The sequence below is a fragment of the Amia ocellicauda genome, chromosome 17, assembly GCF_036373705.1.
Source record: "Amia ocellicauda isolate fAmiCal2 chromosome 17, fAmiCal2.hap1, whole genome shotgun sequence".
Lineage (NCBI taxonomy): Eukaryota > Metazoa > Chordata > Actinopteri > Amiiformes > Amiidae > Amia > Amia ocellicauda.
Window position 1 is genome coordinate 8,488,470 of NC_089866.1, and position 17,666 is coordinate 8,506,135.

Genomic DNA, 17,666 nt, shown 5'->3' on the forward strand with positions numbered 1-17,666 from the left:
TAACAGGACTTTGAAAGAGCTTTTTCCACAATTGACCAACTATTGGTGTCTGGAGTTGTGCTTCTCATCAGATTTCAGTTATACTTCAAAACTAAAATAAGCAAACATTCTACCATTATCAAACCCTGCTCCTGAAACCTCCCGATCTGTGACACATACTTGCGATAGATAGCCTGGCAGTGCTCCACGGTCATGTCACAGATGAGTTCCTCCATCCACTGTTTCCAGGCATGTGCACGGTGCCGGTGGAAGACCGCTCGGGGGTAGATCAGGGCCACGGTGGCATAGCTATGTAGGTGCTCCAGGCAGCCCCGCAGCAGAGAGCGCCTCTGCTGGAACAGAGCACCCACCTCCCCCTCCAGCGCCTCACACTGGCTGATCAGGTGCGCCTGGCCCGCGTTCTGCAGGAAGGCTGTGGCAGGCACGTAGCTGGGCGGGCCTAGAGGGACAGCCAACAGGATGTCACAGCATGCACAGGGTTATATCTGCAGCCTGAATGCACAGTTTTTAAAATGCACATACATTGATTAGGGTACACTCCTGTGTCATGCCTAGTTTTTAAAGCCAGTCTCTTACCCAGGTCGATAGGACTGCTGATCTCCTGCAGGAGGCTGGCAAGCTGAGTGGCTTCAAGACTGGCGAAGGCGGCCTGGTACTGGGACAGCCACTGCTCAAAGTCCGACAGCTTCACCTGGATGGCCTCCTGCACGGTGCGTTCCCGAGACTGCAGCTGGGTGTGCTCCGAGTACCTGGGCAGGGAGAACAGGGTGAGCAGCTCATCCCCCTGACCACCACCGGCATTGCATCAACAACATCCGACGACACTTTCAATTTTGACCTGCTTGTGGAAATCAGGTTTATATTTGAACTTTTGTTGCGATCAACGTTTGATGGCGCACCTCTGCTCCAGCGAATGGATAGGATGGTCTGTCCTGCTGTCTGCCCCATCCAGGAACTCGATCTCCTCCAGCAGTTTGCTCTGCTGCTTCTCCACCTCAGTGAGCGTCTCCTGCAGGTTCAGGTACTCCTCCACCCCGCTGTCCACCTGGGGCAGCACTGCCAGCATCTCATCCCGGTTCTTAAACCAGTTCACCTGCAGGCAGAACGGTAAGTACATTGTTCGTTTACAAACCATGCCTTTAAAACCTTCCACGCTCTCTCAAACTTTAAGAAAATGAAAGACTGCTGAAGTTATAGAAGGTTATTTTTGTGCATCAACAAAAGCAGTGTGCGGTCACCTTGATCTCAGCCACGCGGGAGGAGAAGAGGCTGCGGGTGATGTCCCTCTCCATCTCCCTCTTGCTCTGCTTGCTCTCGGCCTGTTGTCCTCCCCCTCCGTACACAGCCCCGGCGAAGCCCACCTCGCCCCCGGCCGTCCAGTCCACCAGCGGGTCGTACACAAACGCCTCCAGCAGGGTCAGCAGGGTCTCCCGCCCTCGACGCATCATCTGGATCACCTGAGAAGCGAGAGCAGAAGCCACGTCACAGCGATCCTCACCGGTGCTCAGATTACTACCGGTCGCTCATAAACATTGGAACGCTTTGAAATACTGCCACGTAGGCTGGATTGGCATAAGACCGCATGGTGGCTCACCTGTTCACAGGACAGTCTGAATATGCCCTCGACTCCGGTGACTCCAAGCGCAGTCTCGATGTTGTGCGTCATGCGGAAAGGCACCTTCTCCGGCACCCTCAGGCTCTTCCCTGCAATACAGCACAGTGTGAGTGTTCCTGCGGCTGAGACAAAGTATAAACCATGCTTCCCCTGCAGCCCGGGGTCCCGCCCTTACCTTTCTCAAAGCACACGTTGTAGTCAATGTGTACCACCTCGCCTGTGGTCATGTCGATCAGCACGTTGTCCAGGTGCCGGTCTCCCAGCCCGATGATGTATCCCACCATGGACATCACTGCGGTAGACCTGGCATATGACTGCAAGGCAGGAAGACGGCACGACACACAGAAAAAGTTAAGTCACACAAATTATCCCACGATTCCTCGTCAAGATGTCTTTCAGAACTCTACGGAGTCAATACAAATCTCCCAAGTGTGCTGGGGGAGAACAAACAAAGCATTGAAAAGGTATGCGTTTCAGCTACAGAATGAACTTCCTCTGTCATTTCAAGCGGGGGGCTTCACCTGAGTGACTCTCCACCACTCGCTGGGGGTGGTGCAGGAACACCAAAGCTCCTTGGCCAGCAGGTTGGGAGGTGTGGCCTCCATCAGCTCCCTCAGGACATCCCTCATCACACTGAGCGGCCAGTCCCGGCGTGAGACGTCCAGGCTGAGCCCCACGGACTTCAGCGCGGGGCCGATCTTGCTGTAGTAGAGCTCGCTCGGCCGGGGCACCAGAGGTGGATTCTGGGGCTGTTGGAACGAATCCTGAGCCTAGGAAAACCAAGGACAAGATGCATCTCTGTCCTCACAGTTGGACCTTAGCATATTTTCCCTTTTTAAAGACAGTGATCCATATGTTTTGACATATATACATTAAGCCTATGTGGACTAGCAATGCACTGAATCATGCTGGTAAAGATCTGTGCTACTTCCATTCACTTGAGGCAGTACAGGCATTACAAAGCCAGTCTTCTCTTACCTTCTGTGCCTGCAGGACAGCCTCCCGCTGCTGCCAGCGCTTGTACAGCCCAAAGAGAGGCGTGGCTCCATCCACCCACTGGATCAGCCCGGAGCGCGTACCCAGCGGTGTGACAGAGTAGTGCCGGGCGTGGAAATGGGGGCTCTCCTGCTGGTTGACTTTTGTGAACATGGTGTTGACAATCGACAAGAACTGCATGATCCTCTCATCCAGGTGTAAATCCTCTAGGCCTGGGGGAGTGGGGGATGGCATAGTGAATTAGAGAGAGTAGTCAATGGTTCCTTTTTAGTAAAAGTATTGAATTATTCTAATTTGAATTAAAAAAAACTAGAAAAAAGCAGGGACAAATCAAAGAAGGTGACAAAACGAAATTAGCGGTCTTACCTTTAAAGAGGTAAGGGTAGTTCCTGCCATCAGAGCCCAAGAAGTAGAGTTTCTTGGGCTTGGTTTTGGTGGGCAGGATGGTGATGGTGTTGCCCACACTCTGGATGGTGACCGCGTCGGTGGCGGAGACTTCCCCAGGCAGGGCGATCTCGGTGCTCTCCATGGCCGCCAGGCGGGGGCTGATCTCGTCTAGCCGCAGCAGGTAACTGGCGCGCTTCTGGGCCCGCTGCTGCAGACTCAGCATGATCTGAGACGTGACCGCAAGGTTAGAATGGGCACTACACGCATTCAAGTTGTTTCTCTAACCCCATTTTGTTGATCACGATTGATCAACTGAAATTGTATGTTCTCTATAAATTTAAATGCACCTCCCACTACACTAAGAGATTAATAGTATGTCCCCCCTTTCCTAAGCAGGACTGAATAAATAAAATGCTATTGAATTCCTTTTCTTCAAGGAGAGTTAAAATTGACAGTTCACAATATAAACACACTGTCTGTGCACAGCATCCCTGGGGTACAGACCTGTTTGAAGGGTACCCAGCTGCTAGCAGGGTTGGCTGGGTTTGTGGGGTTGCGCAGTCTCTCCAGTGCGTTGTCAATGGCGTCTCCAAAACTGTCCTGGAACCAGGTCTCGTGGGGCGTCTCGGCGGGGGCCGTGGTGATGCTGCGCACGTGCTCCAGTGCGAAGACCATCGGCCTCATCAGGGCAGAGTGCTTCTCTCTCATGATCGCGATCTTCTCCTCCCTGAAAAACGGCATCGCCTCAGAATTAATCATTTAAAGAGTGCTTTAGTTAGAGGTTTAAAGTCTTAATATTAGTAAGTCTTGGGTAAAGTTTGGTTTGTACTTCACAATTACGACTGACAGATGTCACCCTTTTGCCATTTGCCATGTATATGTGAAGTAGCTCACTTTCTCAGCGTGTTGTTATTCTGCACCCTCTTGACCTCGTCTTCCAGCTGCTGGATCCTGCGCAGGACGTGCATGTGCTGCTGCTGCAGGACGCCCAGCCACAGCTCGTCCCACAGGAGGGTGACTCTGCGCAGCTCGCCAACCAGCATCTGGACCTGCAGCCAAACCAGACCGTGAGCAGGGCAGGTAGACACACAGAGGATCACTCCACAGTTATGACTATAACATGAGAGCTAAGATTACTGGATTTAAGAGTAACTAATAAAATAAGTCGTATGGAAACCAATTACACAATACTAGGACACAATTAGTACAAAAGTCGAGCCCGCAAGCCCCAGGGAGCTCACAGTACCTGCAGCACCATGGTGGGGTTCGCCAAGGACAACTTGTCTACAATCTTGCTGTAGCAGTCCTGCATCATGGCCTGGTCCTCGCTGGAGCACAGCACCAGCTCCTCCCCCTTGTTGCTCTCTTGGGACGCTGGAGCACTGCCCCCCTCGCTCTCTGTGCCACACAGCGCCTCCCCCTGGATGTTGCTCAGAAAGGTGGGCAGGGCAGACGGCAACTTGTTTCCTGCAAAGCCAGCGAGTCCTGCTGTCAAACAGCGCTGCACAATTCCCATGGTGCATAAATGCACACTACGCACCTCAATACCACTTAAAAACAAATTGCTATAATTATATAATGTGAATATACTATTATAGAAAAAAAAGGTTATAAGGTTACCTAGCAGATAGGAAACCGTGGAACATTTAGCCACAGATAAATGCACGATGATAATTATTATTATTACTATTATTTGTAGTACAGATGAGATGCATACAATCCTTCCAGACAAACACTTGCTGAACTGAAAGGCTAAGCTGTGCTCCTCTCTCCTGATCCTACACATCTGTTTCCCGGCATGCAGGGCCTCCTACCTGCAGACTGGGCCTCCCCTCCCAAGGAGATGGAGCCCACGATGGCGGGGTACAGGATGAGGTGGGGGGAGTCCTGCGCCACTCGACACAGCAGGCTGCAGATGCTCTGCCGGATATAGACCTCCGGGTGGTTGAGCCTGGAGAACAGCTGGGGGATGATACCTGAAGAAACACAAAGACAGCACCACTGTTGTTTACAGGATTTGATTGTGGGAATGAATAAATAAAAGGGCTAATAACAAAAGATATACAGATGTTTATATACGATGGGCATTTATAGCACGTCCGAGTCCTGCCCCTGTGCCGGCATACCTCTCCAGGGTGCAGTCGGAGTGGAGGCCAGGCCCAGCTCCAGACCCTCTCTCAGCTCCCCAGCGTGCTTGACCAGCAGGCGGAGCAGCCGCAGAGTGGCCATGACGATCACATCATCATTGCTCTGCTTGCTGCTGTCGTTGTTCAGGAGCAGCTTCGGGTCGTCCTCGTTGATCGGCACCTGCATGAACAAGGGGTGGGCTTAAACACGGAGCTCTCGGACAACAGGATGTCAACACACACACACAGCCAATGTGGGGCACCAGCGCTGACCTGGCCGGCGTTGAGCTTGAGGAAGGTGAAGTAGGCTCGACAGGAGACCCTGTACAGGCTGAAGATCCGGTCGACCACCCTGCGCCACACCCGGATGAGCCCCTCGGTCACGCTCTCCTCCACCTCGGACAGCCAGGGGCATGAGCTCAGCAGCTGCCTCCAGATCACGTCCACCATGTCGTCCTCATCGCCCTCCTCGTTCTGCAGGGCCATGTCTTCATCCTGCTCACGAAACATTCATAGACACGTTCAGCACATTGCCATTTCCAAACCCAGAAATATATACTCAAACACTTTGACGTGGGAAGCACCAAATCAGACCACTAGACCATTTACTTCACTGTTTTACCTCCCTGATGAAGAGCAGAAATAAGACAAACCTTCAAACTCATTTAATAACTGATATTAAACACGTTTTAAATAAATCCCACTGAAACAAAACCAGCACCCCCCAGATTTCATACTGTTAGGACTCCATTTCTCCAACTTTAGGTCAACATCTCGTAAAGAGAATCACCATCCAACTCCTCGGCTTAACTGACCTGGATTCCTGCTGGTCGACACATGGCCTGGCCCAGGATGCTGTAGATGGTCTCCTTATCATCCTCAGAGGTGCATGCTGGGAGCAACTCCTCCACTTCCTGCTTCTCCCCAGGCAGCAGAGGCACTCCCTCCCCTTGACTGAGGAAACCGGACAGGAGACAAACCATGAAGGGTTTCAGAATATCAAAAAATATATTTTCACAACTCGGGAATACTACCCTAAAACAAATCTGTGACATAAGATTTTCTTATGTGCATTTGCCACAAGACACTGAAGCACAAATGCCTTAAGTGACACGATACCAACCTGGCATTATCTACCACCTTTCTGCCCCATCTATATGCCCAGCTGGCCAGGGCGGCCCAGGCCTTGGCCACTTCAGGAGCCTGAGCAGCAGACAACTGATAGAGCTGCCCTAGGACGAAGTCTGGCTCCCCGACGCCTACGCTCACTGTCAGGGAGAACAAAAATAGGATTTAGGAAAGAAAACCGGAATCAAGGCGTCTACAGTTTTATTAGTAATAGGCAGGCAACGAGAAGACAAATATACTTCAGTGATGCTACGAAGAAACAAGACTATGCCAAGCATTATGGTTGTCCCTTTGTTTACTCCAATACAGCGGATAATTAATGCAACCGGTGGTCTCGCTACCTGTGGCCTCGGCGCTGATGCATGGCACGCCCTGGTCTTCCACGGGCAGCTCCAGTAGGGCGGCGATGTTCTTGACGAGAGGGGGCAGGCCCGGGGAGCTGGGGGGCTTCTTCACCACCTGCTTCAGCTGCACTGTCAGGTCCTTCCACTCGGCCAGCAGCCACTTGCAGAGCGTGAGCACGGAGCGGCACGCGGCTCTCTCACACTTGCCAGAGCGGCAGTACGACAGCGCGCACGAGCTGAGCATCTCCATCGCAGAGCCAGACTGGCCTGGATGCGGGAGGGGAGAGGGGACAGGAGAGTGGGGAAAAAAAGTTAAAAAAAAAAAACAAGAAAAACAGATCCTATGATGTAATGTCACTGAGGTGTAAGGCGTTTTTTCATAGAAATTGGCAAATGTTGCTTTGACAAATGCAAAGCAACCCTAGCCCCTGGCACTGCCCTGCCCCTCACCTGCAGTGTAGAGCACCTTTGCCTTCTCAATTTCCAGCTCGGGGCCCCACTGCTCTCCCAAAGTGCCCTGCAGGGAAAGGCGTGTGAAGATATTCACCAGATCTTGTCCACTGGCATTAGCCCTGATGGGGGCCTCGCTGCACTGTGCCAGCAGCCTCGTGGCCAGAGCGATGTTGCCCTGTTTCCTGGCAAACTTCACGGCAGTCAGACACAGCTCCATCTGGTGGGAGTCGATGGGAACAGAGGAGCCTGAGGGAGAAAGAAAGACATTAGAGAATGCTTCAAATATAGAGTTGATTGTGTTAATACTAAAGAGAAAGACTGGGAGCTTTGCCATAGACACAAAGATTGCTTGCCCACCTTTGAGCTTCACAGCAAGCTGCCTTTGGAAGACCGTGTATCTGAGGGCTTGCAGCCAAGGCTGGACATCCTGCTGCTTACAGGAGTACAGGGCCTGGCTGTACAGAGGGATCAGGCATTCCTGTGGGGCAGAGATCAACACAAAACATAAGTTTCATGCCAGCTGTAGTTTTAGTGTGTGTAGCCAATAGTAAAACAGGGCAGACACTGTACCTCAGAAGCCTGCTGGCTGGCGAGGGTGCTTTCCAGGGAGGTGGCACAGTGCAGCTGAAGGGTGCTCACTGTGGGAAGAGCACCAGAAAGCATCATGGTGGACAAACGCAGCGGCCCCAGAGAGATACGGCTCGTCTGCTTCAGGTACTTCACCAAGTTTCTGAAATTAAAAACCATTCTGTTCAGGCCGATTTCTTTCAGCTGTTTTTCAGACAATCTAAATTCGACATTCTCTGCCAGATAAGCCAGGCTGGGCTGATACTCACTCTGAGATGGGGGTGCTTTTCTGGTCCTGCTCATTGTGGTTGGCAGCTGTGACCATGCCCACCGAACTCCTCAGCAGCTGGACCTCAATGGCCTTCTGCAGCTCCATGGGGTCTGGACTGAGCACGCCCGGGAGCAGCCTCTTCAGATCTGTTGGGGGGAGGGACAAATGGTCACAGGGTTTTCCAAATTGCAGAAGATTATGCAAATTTCCACATGTTCACTTTATCACATATGAGCTAGGGGTTTTAATTATGCATGTATGAGCTGGGGAGCTGACCCATCCTGGCGTACCTAGCTTGTCCCGGGAGGAGGAGTTGAGCAGCCCTATGTCCTCTCCGGGCAGGAGCTCCAGCTGCTCGCGACACTCAGTGAAATCTTCGGCCTCAAAGCTGCTCAGAGCCCTGGTATAGAGAACAGCAAGTCAGTGTGACGGACGAGCGGCTTGTCGTGAATGTAGATAGACTGGACCACATTTCACAACGACACTAGTCTTGAACAGGTCCGAGCTCTGCTGACCTGATATAGTTGAAGTCCGTCTTCAGATGGATGGCCGATCCACTAGCAGTCTTCTTCAGGTTCAGCACGCTGCTCTGCCACTCCTGCACGGACGCCCAGTCGCAGAGAGCCACGTAGCACTCGCAGGCCTTGTTGGCCAGGAAGTTGAGCACCTCGGGAGAGCAGTCGCTGGGCTTCAACAGCACAGTCTTCCTGCTGTCCCCTGGAAAACAAAACCAGGTGACACATTAAAACTTTCTCAGCAACTAAGACAAAAGGGTTCACGCTGCCATTTACATACACAGATTCTCGAGACTGGAAAAGATCTGGTACTAACCACTGCCTGAGTTTGTGTGCTTTGGGCTGGCAGCGCTGCCACTGTTTGTATTGGCTACTTTGAGCAGGGCCCTGTCGAAGCCTTTAATGGAGCAGTCCACTCCAGTGATGGCGCACAGTTGCTCCTGGTACTCCACAGCAGCTTTCTCAAACCTGCACGGCACAGGGCAGAGGAAACAGCAACACAGTTTACCGTATGCCTCTGGTACGGTTAATTGCAGGTATGGACAAAATGAACAACAATTCCAGTCGTTAATAATGAGTCTATGAACGGTATTACAGAAAGGGTGTCTCTCACCTCCCCTCGGCCTGCAGCGCCACAGAGCTGACCCAGCCAAGACTCTTGCCCGCGTTGGCAGAGCTCCAGGCTGACAGCCCCTGGATAGCCTCTGGGCAGCGCAGCTCACACAGAGCCTCCACCAGCATCATGATGGGCACCTCCATATCAGGGCCCTGAAGGGAACCAGAGTTAGAAGTCTATGAGCTGAAGCCGAAAGAAGCAGCGGAGCATGGGCGATCCACACAGCCGATTCATAGGGGGCCATAGGGTACATTGGGAAAGGGCTCGGGGTAGCCTGCCCCTCGGTAAGAATCACCAGCTAAACAGTACAACAGTGGCTGGACTAGGTGTATGTTTTTATGCTTTTTTTTGGGGGGTTCTTTTTAAATATCTGATTTGTTAATTTTCTTCTTGCTTCTGCTCAGATATACCACATAGCCAGCGCATTAATTTACTGATTATTTAATACTAAAAATGAAATCACCACAATTATGCTACTGATTTAGTGCTCTAAGATCATGTTTTGTGAATGGCTGTTCTCCCCATAGATAACCAGAGAGAAACTAATGATCCGCCTGACCTGGGCACTGGTGTTCCTCATCTCGGTGAGCAGGTCGAACCCGTGCCGCACAGTGACCGCCGGCTGGCCCGACAGCAGCCCCACGCGCATCAATGCCATTCGGATGCGGGTCAGCCAGTCCTGGCACGTCTGCCGGTTGGTGTAGAAAAATGTCCGGATGCCCTGTGGAAGACAGGCAAGAACATCTCAGACAGGAAAGTCACCTATAGTGCCTTAATACAACCAGTGCGCACACCTAGCTATTTAAAGAATGGGTCTTCATTGGTGGGTTTTAACAGTGATGCATCACCCACTGAATCTAATTTAAAGAAGCAGACAAACCAATATGCAAGAAACTCCAAGATATGCTATAGAGCTCCTTATCTTTGCTAGGAAGACTGACCTTGGGCGGTGCGGTGAGCGCGTTGGCACAGCCTTCGTAGGCGTTGTACATGAGCTTCTCCAGGTTCTCCAGGAACTGCAACAGCAGGCCCAGGCGCAGCTGGTTGGTGAAGTGGCCCTCGTCGCTCTCTCCGCCGCTCCAGTGGCTCAGCTCCTGCTCTGGGTTCAGGCTGTGAGCGGCCAGGCTGCGGATCATCCCTGAGGAGAAAACACACGACGAGTTAAATCCAGGATTCACCCCTTATTTCAGGTGCAGAACAAATATAGCAGAAACCATGAGCGCCCCCCCCCAGAGTCTACAGGCCTCACCCTCGATGGTCTGGAAGGTGTCCTGTGCGCGGCCCAGCGGGGTGCGCAGTTTGGACAGGACGGTGAACTGTGCCGCCTCCCACACAGCCCACTGCCACAGCACAGCCTCAGTCTTCAGCAGGGTGCGTGGCACGGGCGCCACATCGCGCTTCTCCAATCGCTGGCAACTGTGGAACAGCCGCTCCAGCCACGGCTCCTTCCTGCAGGCACAAAGGGACCACTCAGGCCAGCTGCTATGCATTTAAGGAACATTTAAATCAAATACAGTTCAGCCTAGGATTAGAACCATTAAATAAAACAGGACGCCATTTGGGGTGAAAAACTCTTTGCTCATCCTGGGTGCCAACTTATTTGTTGATCTTCCTGGCTCGATTTAATTTCAAGATTTAATTACCTATTGAATCATGCAACAATGACGTTTGTTTTAGGCTACCTAGATAAAAATCAAGAGGTATTACCATTATAGATTTAGCAAAGCTCAACTTAGGGCAAGTGCGATTATCACATAATGAATGGACCTTTGACAATAACAATGGCCTGAAATTGTCCTGCCTTGCAACCTCCTACTCACCCCCCACGATGCACCGTCCCATACAGGATGAAGCTGATGAGGTCAGAGAAGTCCTGGGGGTGGAAGGTGTTGCTGGGGGCTTTGTTCATGTGTCCGCGGATGGCCAGTGATATCTCCTGGATCTCTGCATGTCCACGGTTACTGTGAACAACAGCAACCAGTCAATATCTTTTGACAGGGGAAGGGCCCAGACAGCAATGGTGTAGCAAAACGTGCACGAGAAGAGAACTAAATCATGAATGTAAAATAAACCTTCAGATAAATATACCAGCTTTAAAACTTTTAAACTTAAAATAGTTTATCCAAACTGTCTCCCAGAGAATAGGGGATGACTTATACACCAACTAGACTAAACTGCTTTGGAGCGAAATGACGACAGCAGGATCAGACAACAGGCCTGTGCTTTAACACCTTATGAAAAGTGAGGAACACAAAGCAGGTCAGGGTACGTCCTGACACGCATTAGTAGCAGACTCTTACCATTAACCATGACGATACAATCCTACTGCAGCAGACACAGTAGAGTACAGGTTGAAGGAGAGTATAGTGTTCCTTACCTCAGGGCAACATCGAGAGGGATTGTCTTCAGCAGCTTCCCGAAGGCCTGCCGGACTCGCACAGTGGAGTGGACCAGCTGAACCCGACACACACCCACACACCTGCAAACAGGGAACGCACAAGATCGAAATGACACCGGGGAGAGAGAGATCTCGAAAAGCATTGGTTACACAGTTATGTCGAGATCTAGATGAAACAATGTAAAAGTGCTATAAAACAAGCTGAATTGTGTGTGTGTGTGTGTGTGTGTGTGTGTGTGTTACCTATGCAGCAGCTCTGGAGACAGGGATGACGACAGCACTTGGAGACTGCTGCAGGTCTGAAGACAGACAGAAGGGTCTTCATTAAGGGCTGGAAAACAAAAGATCAAAACCCAAATCAATTATACCCGATGCAGGAAATAAGAAATACACCCATTCCTTTATACTTCCTTTTCAGTTCATAGCACTGTGTGTAATATAACACCATCTAGCGAAGAACACTATTTACGGCTTTGTAAAAAGACAGCGAGAGGTTCCTTACTTTCTGATACTTATACAATTAGTAATGCTCAAACTGAAATATTTGTAAGCTTTTCGATTTCCTTTTTCATTTTATTCTTGCTGGAATGAAAGACATAACCAGTCCTCACCATTTGCCAATAGGCCTTTACAGAACTTATGGAACGAGGGGAGGGCAAAGAGAGGAGAGTAGGTCTCAGACTTCTTCATCACCAGAGACACCTCCAGAGCCCAGGTCAGCAGCAGCTTCCTATGTGGGGGGGGTTGAAACACAATCTTTAGCCAGTGTCATCTTGTAGAACAACTAAGACACATTATGAATGTATTGGGATGTAAGTTATGAGGAATTCATGCAATCCATGAACGGGAACTGTACCTGGCCTCCGGGTAGAGGTGCTCCTTGCTCAACAGCATCCCCAACAGGCCGAGGAGGGTGCTGAAGTGTTTCTTGGTGGCCGTAGTGACGGTGCTGATGACGGCACCATCAAACAGGGAGGGAGAAGATGAGCTCAGGCTGCTGGAGATGAAGTGATCGTGTCTGCAGAAACAGCATGGGGGAACTATACGTCAGACCACTGCATTACCCACTGAAAAGAGACTGACAGAGCATGACAGAAACTAACCCTCACATTGACAGAGCAAGCTAAAATGAAAAGATTTACCTGCTACGAACACTTCGGTATAAAATACCGCCCAGAGCCAGTCGTAGTGTAGAGGATGAACTTAAAAGTTTGCCTGACATCATACAAAAAGGGATATTAAACCTGGCCAGACAGACCCAGTTGGTAGCCGTGCCCCTTACCTGGTGCAGTGTGAGTAGAGGGTGTAGAGCACAGCGTACTGAACAGCCGGGTGATGCACGGCCAGCTCGGCGTGCACCTCAATCAGGTTCTGACTGAGCAGTGCGAACACAGTGGGGGACAGGGCCCACATCTGACAAAGACAGACAAGAATTAAAAAGCCATCCAAAAATAACCAGCGATACCCTGCGATTTCAGCCAATAAAAACACGGTTTCTGATCTGCAGCAATTCGATGAAAAACCCCAGTGACAGCAAATGATTCAGCTCAATCAATTCTAACTCATTTTGCAGTAAACTTGAATTGGCGGAGATAAGCCAAGGTTCTCTTAGCTGGACATTATTTAATCGCCTTCTCATGAATTTTGAGAGCCTTTAAAATCCCATCATCCACAGTGAATTAAAAGAAGCATCCCATTTTATAAATATAATCAGTGTCATGAAGAGCCAGACAGGGCCTCACCCCGATGAGGGAATTCTTGGTGTTGCCGATGGTGGTGAGCGCGCTCAGGTTGAAGATGAGGATGAACTCGGCCCTCTCGGGCTTCAGCTTTGTGAGGGCGAAGACGCTGTGCTGAATGTGGGGGCAGGTGGGGGGCAGGCCGAGGGGCTGGAGCAGGCTGTTCAGGGCGCACACCATCTCCCCCAGCACCAGTTTGTAGGCGGCCTCCAGGATGGGGATGTTCTTCAGGCTCAGGACCGCCTGGTACACGCCGTGTGCTGCCGAGATCACCTGTCCGAGAAACAGCACATTTCAAAATGAGGGCTTATTTCAGTGCAGGGTACTGCTGCTTAGGAAGACTGATCTGTCGGAAGTGAACACTCATCAACATGACACTTTCGGTGTCGGGGGGCGGCTTGTTATGACAGTGGCGCGTACCTCTCTCTCCCGGTGGAAGCGCAGCTCTAACAGCTGGGACTCTGGTGCCAGCAGCCTCTCTACGAATGACGCAGGCAGTTTGGTGTTAATCTGATCAACAATCTGCAAGACAAACCACAGGGGCGTTTTTGGTTTTAATTTGGAACAAAAAACAAACAAACAAAACAATATAGATTATACACACCATAATTTACACCTTAACACTAATAACAAAGTTAAAGTAAAGAATTCTTTCTGTAACAAACTAAATTTGAGGCAATAGCTAGCTCTGAATCAGTCTATGATAACCAGTGGCTGAGAAAGTGCCCCTTGCAGGTTCTAGGTAACATGAATGGATAACAGATATTCAGTCCTCAGCAGACAACGCGTCTCTGCCGCAGACCTTCACTTGGCCTCTGTGGTCAGACTCCCATTCCAGCTATCGGAGGTCCCATCTCGGCGTCCCCACTCTTACCAGTGTCAGCAGGTTGAGCACGGCGATGCAGTACTCGGGTCCGCAGGCCTGGCAGCTCTCCAGCTGGTTGAAACCGTATGCGATCACTGCTTCCGTCAGCTGGTTTGCACACGAGTCCATGCTCACCAGCAACACACACACGCACTCATTGGCCGCAGTCAGGACCACCTCTGAGAAGAACACCTGCTTGGCTGTGGTGACGCAGGCCAACACCCGGTTGAGCACCTAGAACAGCATGTAAACAGCTGAGATCTGCCTGCAACTGTAAACATCTTAAAGTAGATTACACAACTAAAATAGCAGTACGGTTCTTATACACCTTACTGTGGAGATATTGCTGCTCTAACTTGTCATCTTACACACAATAACAAGTGTGTCATGAAAAGTACAGATGTAATGAAAAGTTAACTGAATAAAGAAAATGAAGAAAAATCCTGCTTACATCGGTCACATACACCTCTGTGATGGGGGGACCGCGGATGGGGCTGAACCTCTCCCCAATGCTGCGCACCACCGTGCTGAAAACACGCAGAAGGGCGGCCAGCTTCGGCAGCGACACCGAGGGCGGGGGGATGTCCTCGTCCACAGACTCTCCCGACGCCACATGGCTCAGGTCCTACAGACACGCAAAAACAGATCAGCAATCATGACAAAAATAACTAGCTCAAAATTAAATCGTGGGCTCTACCTTGGCTAACTAACGGGATGCATTAGTGTTGTGCCCGTAAAAGTCCACCATACATGCCATGCCGCTGCTTTCAGATTCCTCTACACAGCTAAAAAACCACAGACCCTCATATCTGAGGGATTACAACACAACAGGAGACTAGGGACAGTGGAATGTAAACGCTGGCGATATTACCTCCGCGTAGGCCTCCATGTCTTCAAGAAACTGCCCAAGCAAGGTAGTGGAGAACGTGAGATCTGCCACCCAGAACTGCTCCAGGCTCTGCAGCCAGCCTACAGTTCCCAACAAGACAGACGTACAAAGTCAATACATTTTCACCAGCACACGTCTCTTAGCACTGAAAAGGATTTCTCTCTCTCCCCTTACCAGACACTTGCAGAGTCAGTGATGGCTTCTGTGTGTGATCGATGTGCCACCCCACCAAGATATCCACAGTGTCCTACAAGGAGAATCAGTAAGCGGTTTGCAAGCAGGCACGCTTATTTAACATCTAAATAAATAAATAAATAAATAAATAAATAAAGAGCCAGAATCGTGATGTGGCAGCTTACTCTGAAGTTGGTGCTGAAGATGTGGGGGTAGCAGCGTGCAACCAGCAGGATGCACTTCACACTGTGACAAAGCAGTTCGGGGGTGTCCAGGTTCTCCAGGATTGACTGCAAGTTGCTCATGACCAGCTGTTGAAAAATAACTGACACTTAGACGCCACCATCACTTTTCTGGATTTTAATGGGATAACATTTTACACATCAGTCCCCCAACTCTGACTCGGTGGGCTGTGGATCGAGGTGCAAAAATACAGGAGTTTGTCTTGGACAGATATTAATATAGACAAGGCAGAGAACTCATTAATAGTAGGGATTCCATGCGTTTACCTGCATCACTGGGGAAAATGCCTTCTTCTCTCCAACCATCTCCAGAGCCTTGTAAGCAGCCACCAGGTACAGCAGCTTCACTTCATCCTTGGTGGACGAGCTGAACTTCACAAACATCCACTTAAAGATCCTCTCTGCCTCATAGCTGAGGGAGGCGCAGAGCAAGCCAAGGCAAAAAGCTGCCTCCTGCCTCAGCTCCTGGAGAAGCTTACTGCTGCAGGAAGCAGAAGACAAGGGGGACCCCCTTTAACACACCAACTCGGGGCTTGAGAAGCAACATGTATTTCACACCAAACACTACTGCCGCTGCTCTTCTGCCAACCGGCTTCACATAGAAAGATTCCTGCCATTGGTTTACTCTTGAACATACCTTTCATTTAAAACATCATTTAGAGCAGTCAGGATACTATCCAACTGCTTCACAAGGACCTACGGAGACAAAACAAATATGATAAAACATCTAATTACGAACATATCTTGGTCAAACAAAAATCTTGCATCGCACAGATACTCAAAAAGCCTCACTGAGCTAATTACTGCTCACCTAATCAGAGCTTACATACATGCTAATATTCCACTTAAAACATCATAAAATTCAAATGCAAATTCAGTGCATGCAGGGCAGCATTGGAACAAGTGTTCTGAATAAGACTGAAAAAGGTTTGTCATTTCTCAGTATTTACAAGTTACCCCTTTTAGAGATTTGATCCATACTTACATCTTTAATAGACAATTAAACACTACTTTAAGGTCCAATGAGAACACTTCTATTGACTTGTTAAACCCTAGGTGTAACTGGCATAGTGAGATTCACCTGACAGAAGGATCACAAAAGAAATTGCAGCACACATGCAAACCTGCAGGAAAGTAATAACTGAAAACTCAGGCGTTCATATTTCTGCGGTCCAAACTTCCAGACTCACCACTTTGTTTTCAGAGTGCTGAACAAGTTCTTTCAGCTGCTTCATGGTGGCCAGTCTGCGGTCCCTATCGTCTTCTCGGGACACCCTCCGCAGAAGGTTGGCCAGCCGAGACTCATCAGAGTAAGGCAACGATCGGTCTGTGGACAGAAAAAATAAAAAATGTAGAATACATTACACAGCGTTTAAAAAGAAAAAATCCATGTCATCGATAGACCAGGTGTTTTGTTGCAGGTACAGCGGATAGATTTTTTCCTAGCAGTTCTTGCTTACCAGACAGAAATTAAGGGTAGTTTATTACAGATTAACATAAATATAACTATCCTGAGCATACTTTTTTTTTTTGTCACAATTACCAACTATAACGAGCTACCTAGATCTAATACTGGACAAACGGGCACCCACCCTGTGATTTCCTCATGTCCTTTGTGGTTAAAGCACGGTTTCCATGCTGAAAACTGATTAAATCCGTCGTCACATCGTTGACTCTCAGCTCTTGCCCCAGCGACTTCCGACCAAAAGCATTTTCATCGAGACCTCCATCAACTTCATACCCACCTGCCAAGAACAGGAGAGACTGCCATTAGGACTGCCATTCCCCGGAAACAAACCCTGCATCAGCAACGTGCCATGGCAGAAACACATTCAAAGAAATGGCACAATGGTGGGGGGAAAAACTGTAGCCCACAGGTACCAGGACTGATACTAATGCCTTCCCTCTTTCTGTAATTGGTAAAGGTGAATGTAAGAACACACCAAAAAAAAAAAAATTAAAAGAGGTTCTCTCTTCCGTCTTTCCTTTTTAAGATTCATGAAATACAAAATAAGCAAACAATAGTCGTTATTTATGATTACAATTTCTATTTGTTATGTTTTATTATCATGTACAACCTGCAGTTAATTTTCATGTGGTAAAATCACATTGCTCTTCAACTCAGCAGCCTGGCACAAAACACACACACACCTCCTTCGAGATGTGCATCAGTTTAGAGACTGCAGGCCTGGACTACAACAAGGGTCAATGGGGCACAGCAAGCTGACATCCCTCTCCTTCCGAACTCCATTAAATATAGGAGAACCCTGCAGTCAGCACCAAAAGTCAGTCTTCACAAATGCCTTTTCTTGTGCTAGAGAAATTCCCTTGATGCTGGGTT

General features: G+C 49.6%; 1 protein-coding gene across 1 annotated transcript in view; it reads right to left on the reverse strand.

Annotated features, from left to right (window-relative positions):
- The window catches only part of smg1 (SMG1 nonsense mediated mRNA decay associated PI3K related kinase), a 29,190-nt gene that overhangs the window by 7,401 nt on the left and 4,123 nt on the right, over positions 1–17,666 (reverse strand). Inside the window, exons 3-48 of the mRNA XM_066690159.1 lie at positions 16,918–17,070; positions 16,516–16,652; positions 15,963–16,021; positions 15,593–15,806; positions 15,269–15,394; positions 15,084–15,156; positions 14,892–14,989; positions 14,472–14,645; positions 14,030–14,254; positions 13,576–13,677; positions 13,159–13,428; positions 12,699–12,829; positions 12,273–12,434; positions 12,028–12,146; positions 11,660–11,747; positions 11,396–11,497; positions 10,839–10,979; positions 10,268–10,467; positions 9,960–10,156; positions 9,578–9,739; positions 9,016–9,170; positions 8,719–8,870; positions 8,403–8,604; positions 8,178–8,287; positions 7,886–8,033; positions 7,620–7,779; positions 7,407–7,527; positions 7,047–7,295; positions 6,594–6,863; positions 6,248–6,392; positions 5,940–6,078; positions 5,398–5,619; positions 5,125–5,305; positions 4,813–4,974; positions 4,245–4,465; positions 3,893–4,047; positions 3,503–3,725; positions 2,978–3,224; positions 2,594–2,823; positions 2,137–2,385; positions 1,791–1,929; positions 1,595–1,704; positions 1,239–1,457; positions 900–1,093; positions 577–749; positions 160–439 (exon numbers count right to left, since the gene is read on the reverse strand). Of these exons, the coding sequence (XP_066546256.1) occupies positions 160–439; positions 577–749; positions 900–1,093; positions 1,239–1,457; positions 1,595–1,704; positions 1,791–1,929; positions 2,137–2,385; positions 2,594–2,823; positions 2,978–3,224; positions 3,503–3,725; positions 3,893–4,047; positions 4,245–4,465; positions 4,813–4,974; positions 5,125–5,305; positions 5,398–5,619; positions 5,940–6,078; positions 6,248–6,392; positions 6,594–6,863; positions 7,047–7,295; positions 7,407–7,527; positions 7,620–7,779; positions 7,886–8,033; positions 8,178–8,287; positions 8,403–8,604; positions 8,719–8,870; positions 9,016–9,170; positions 9,578–9,739; positions 9,960–10,156; positions 10,268–10,467; positions 10,839–10,979; positions 11,396–11,497; positions 11,660–11,747; positions 12,028–12,146; positions 12,273–12,434; positions 12,699–12,829; positions 13,159–13,428; positions 13,576–13,677; positions 14,030–14,254; positions 14,472–14,645; positions 14,892–14,989; positions 15,084–15,156; positions 15,269–15,394; positions 15,593–15,806; positions 15,963–16,021; positions 16,516–16,652; positions 16,918–17,070 (7,789 nt within the window). The remainder of the gene's footprint in view (positions 1–159; positions 440–576; positions 750–899; positions 1,094–1,238; positions 1,458–1,594; positions 1,705–1,790; positions 1,930–2,136; positions 2,386–2,593; positions 2,824–2,977; positions 3,225–3,502; positions 3,726–3,892; positions 4,048–4,244; positions 4,466–4,812; positions 4,975–5,124; positions 5,306–5,397; positions 5,620–5,939; positions 6,079–6,247; positions 6,393–6,593; positions 6,864–7,046; positions 7,296–7,406; positions 7,528–7,619; positions 7,780–7,885; positions 8,034–8,177; positions 8,288–8,402; positions 8,605–8,718; positions 8,871–9,015; positions 9,171–9,577; positions 9,740–9,959; positions 10,157–10,267; positions 10,468–10,838; positions 10,980–11,395; positions 11,498–11,659; positions 11,748–12,027; positions 12,147–12,272; positions 12,435–12,698; positions 12,830–13,158; positions 13,429–13,575; positions 13,678–14,029; positions 14,255–14,471; positions 14,646–14,891; positions 14,990–15,083; positions 15,157–15,268; positions 15,395–15,592; positions 15,807–15,962; positions 16,022–16,515; positions 16,653–16,917; positions 17,071–17,666) is intronic.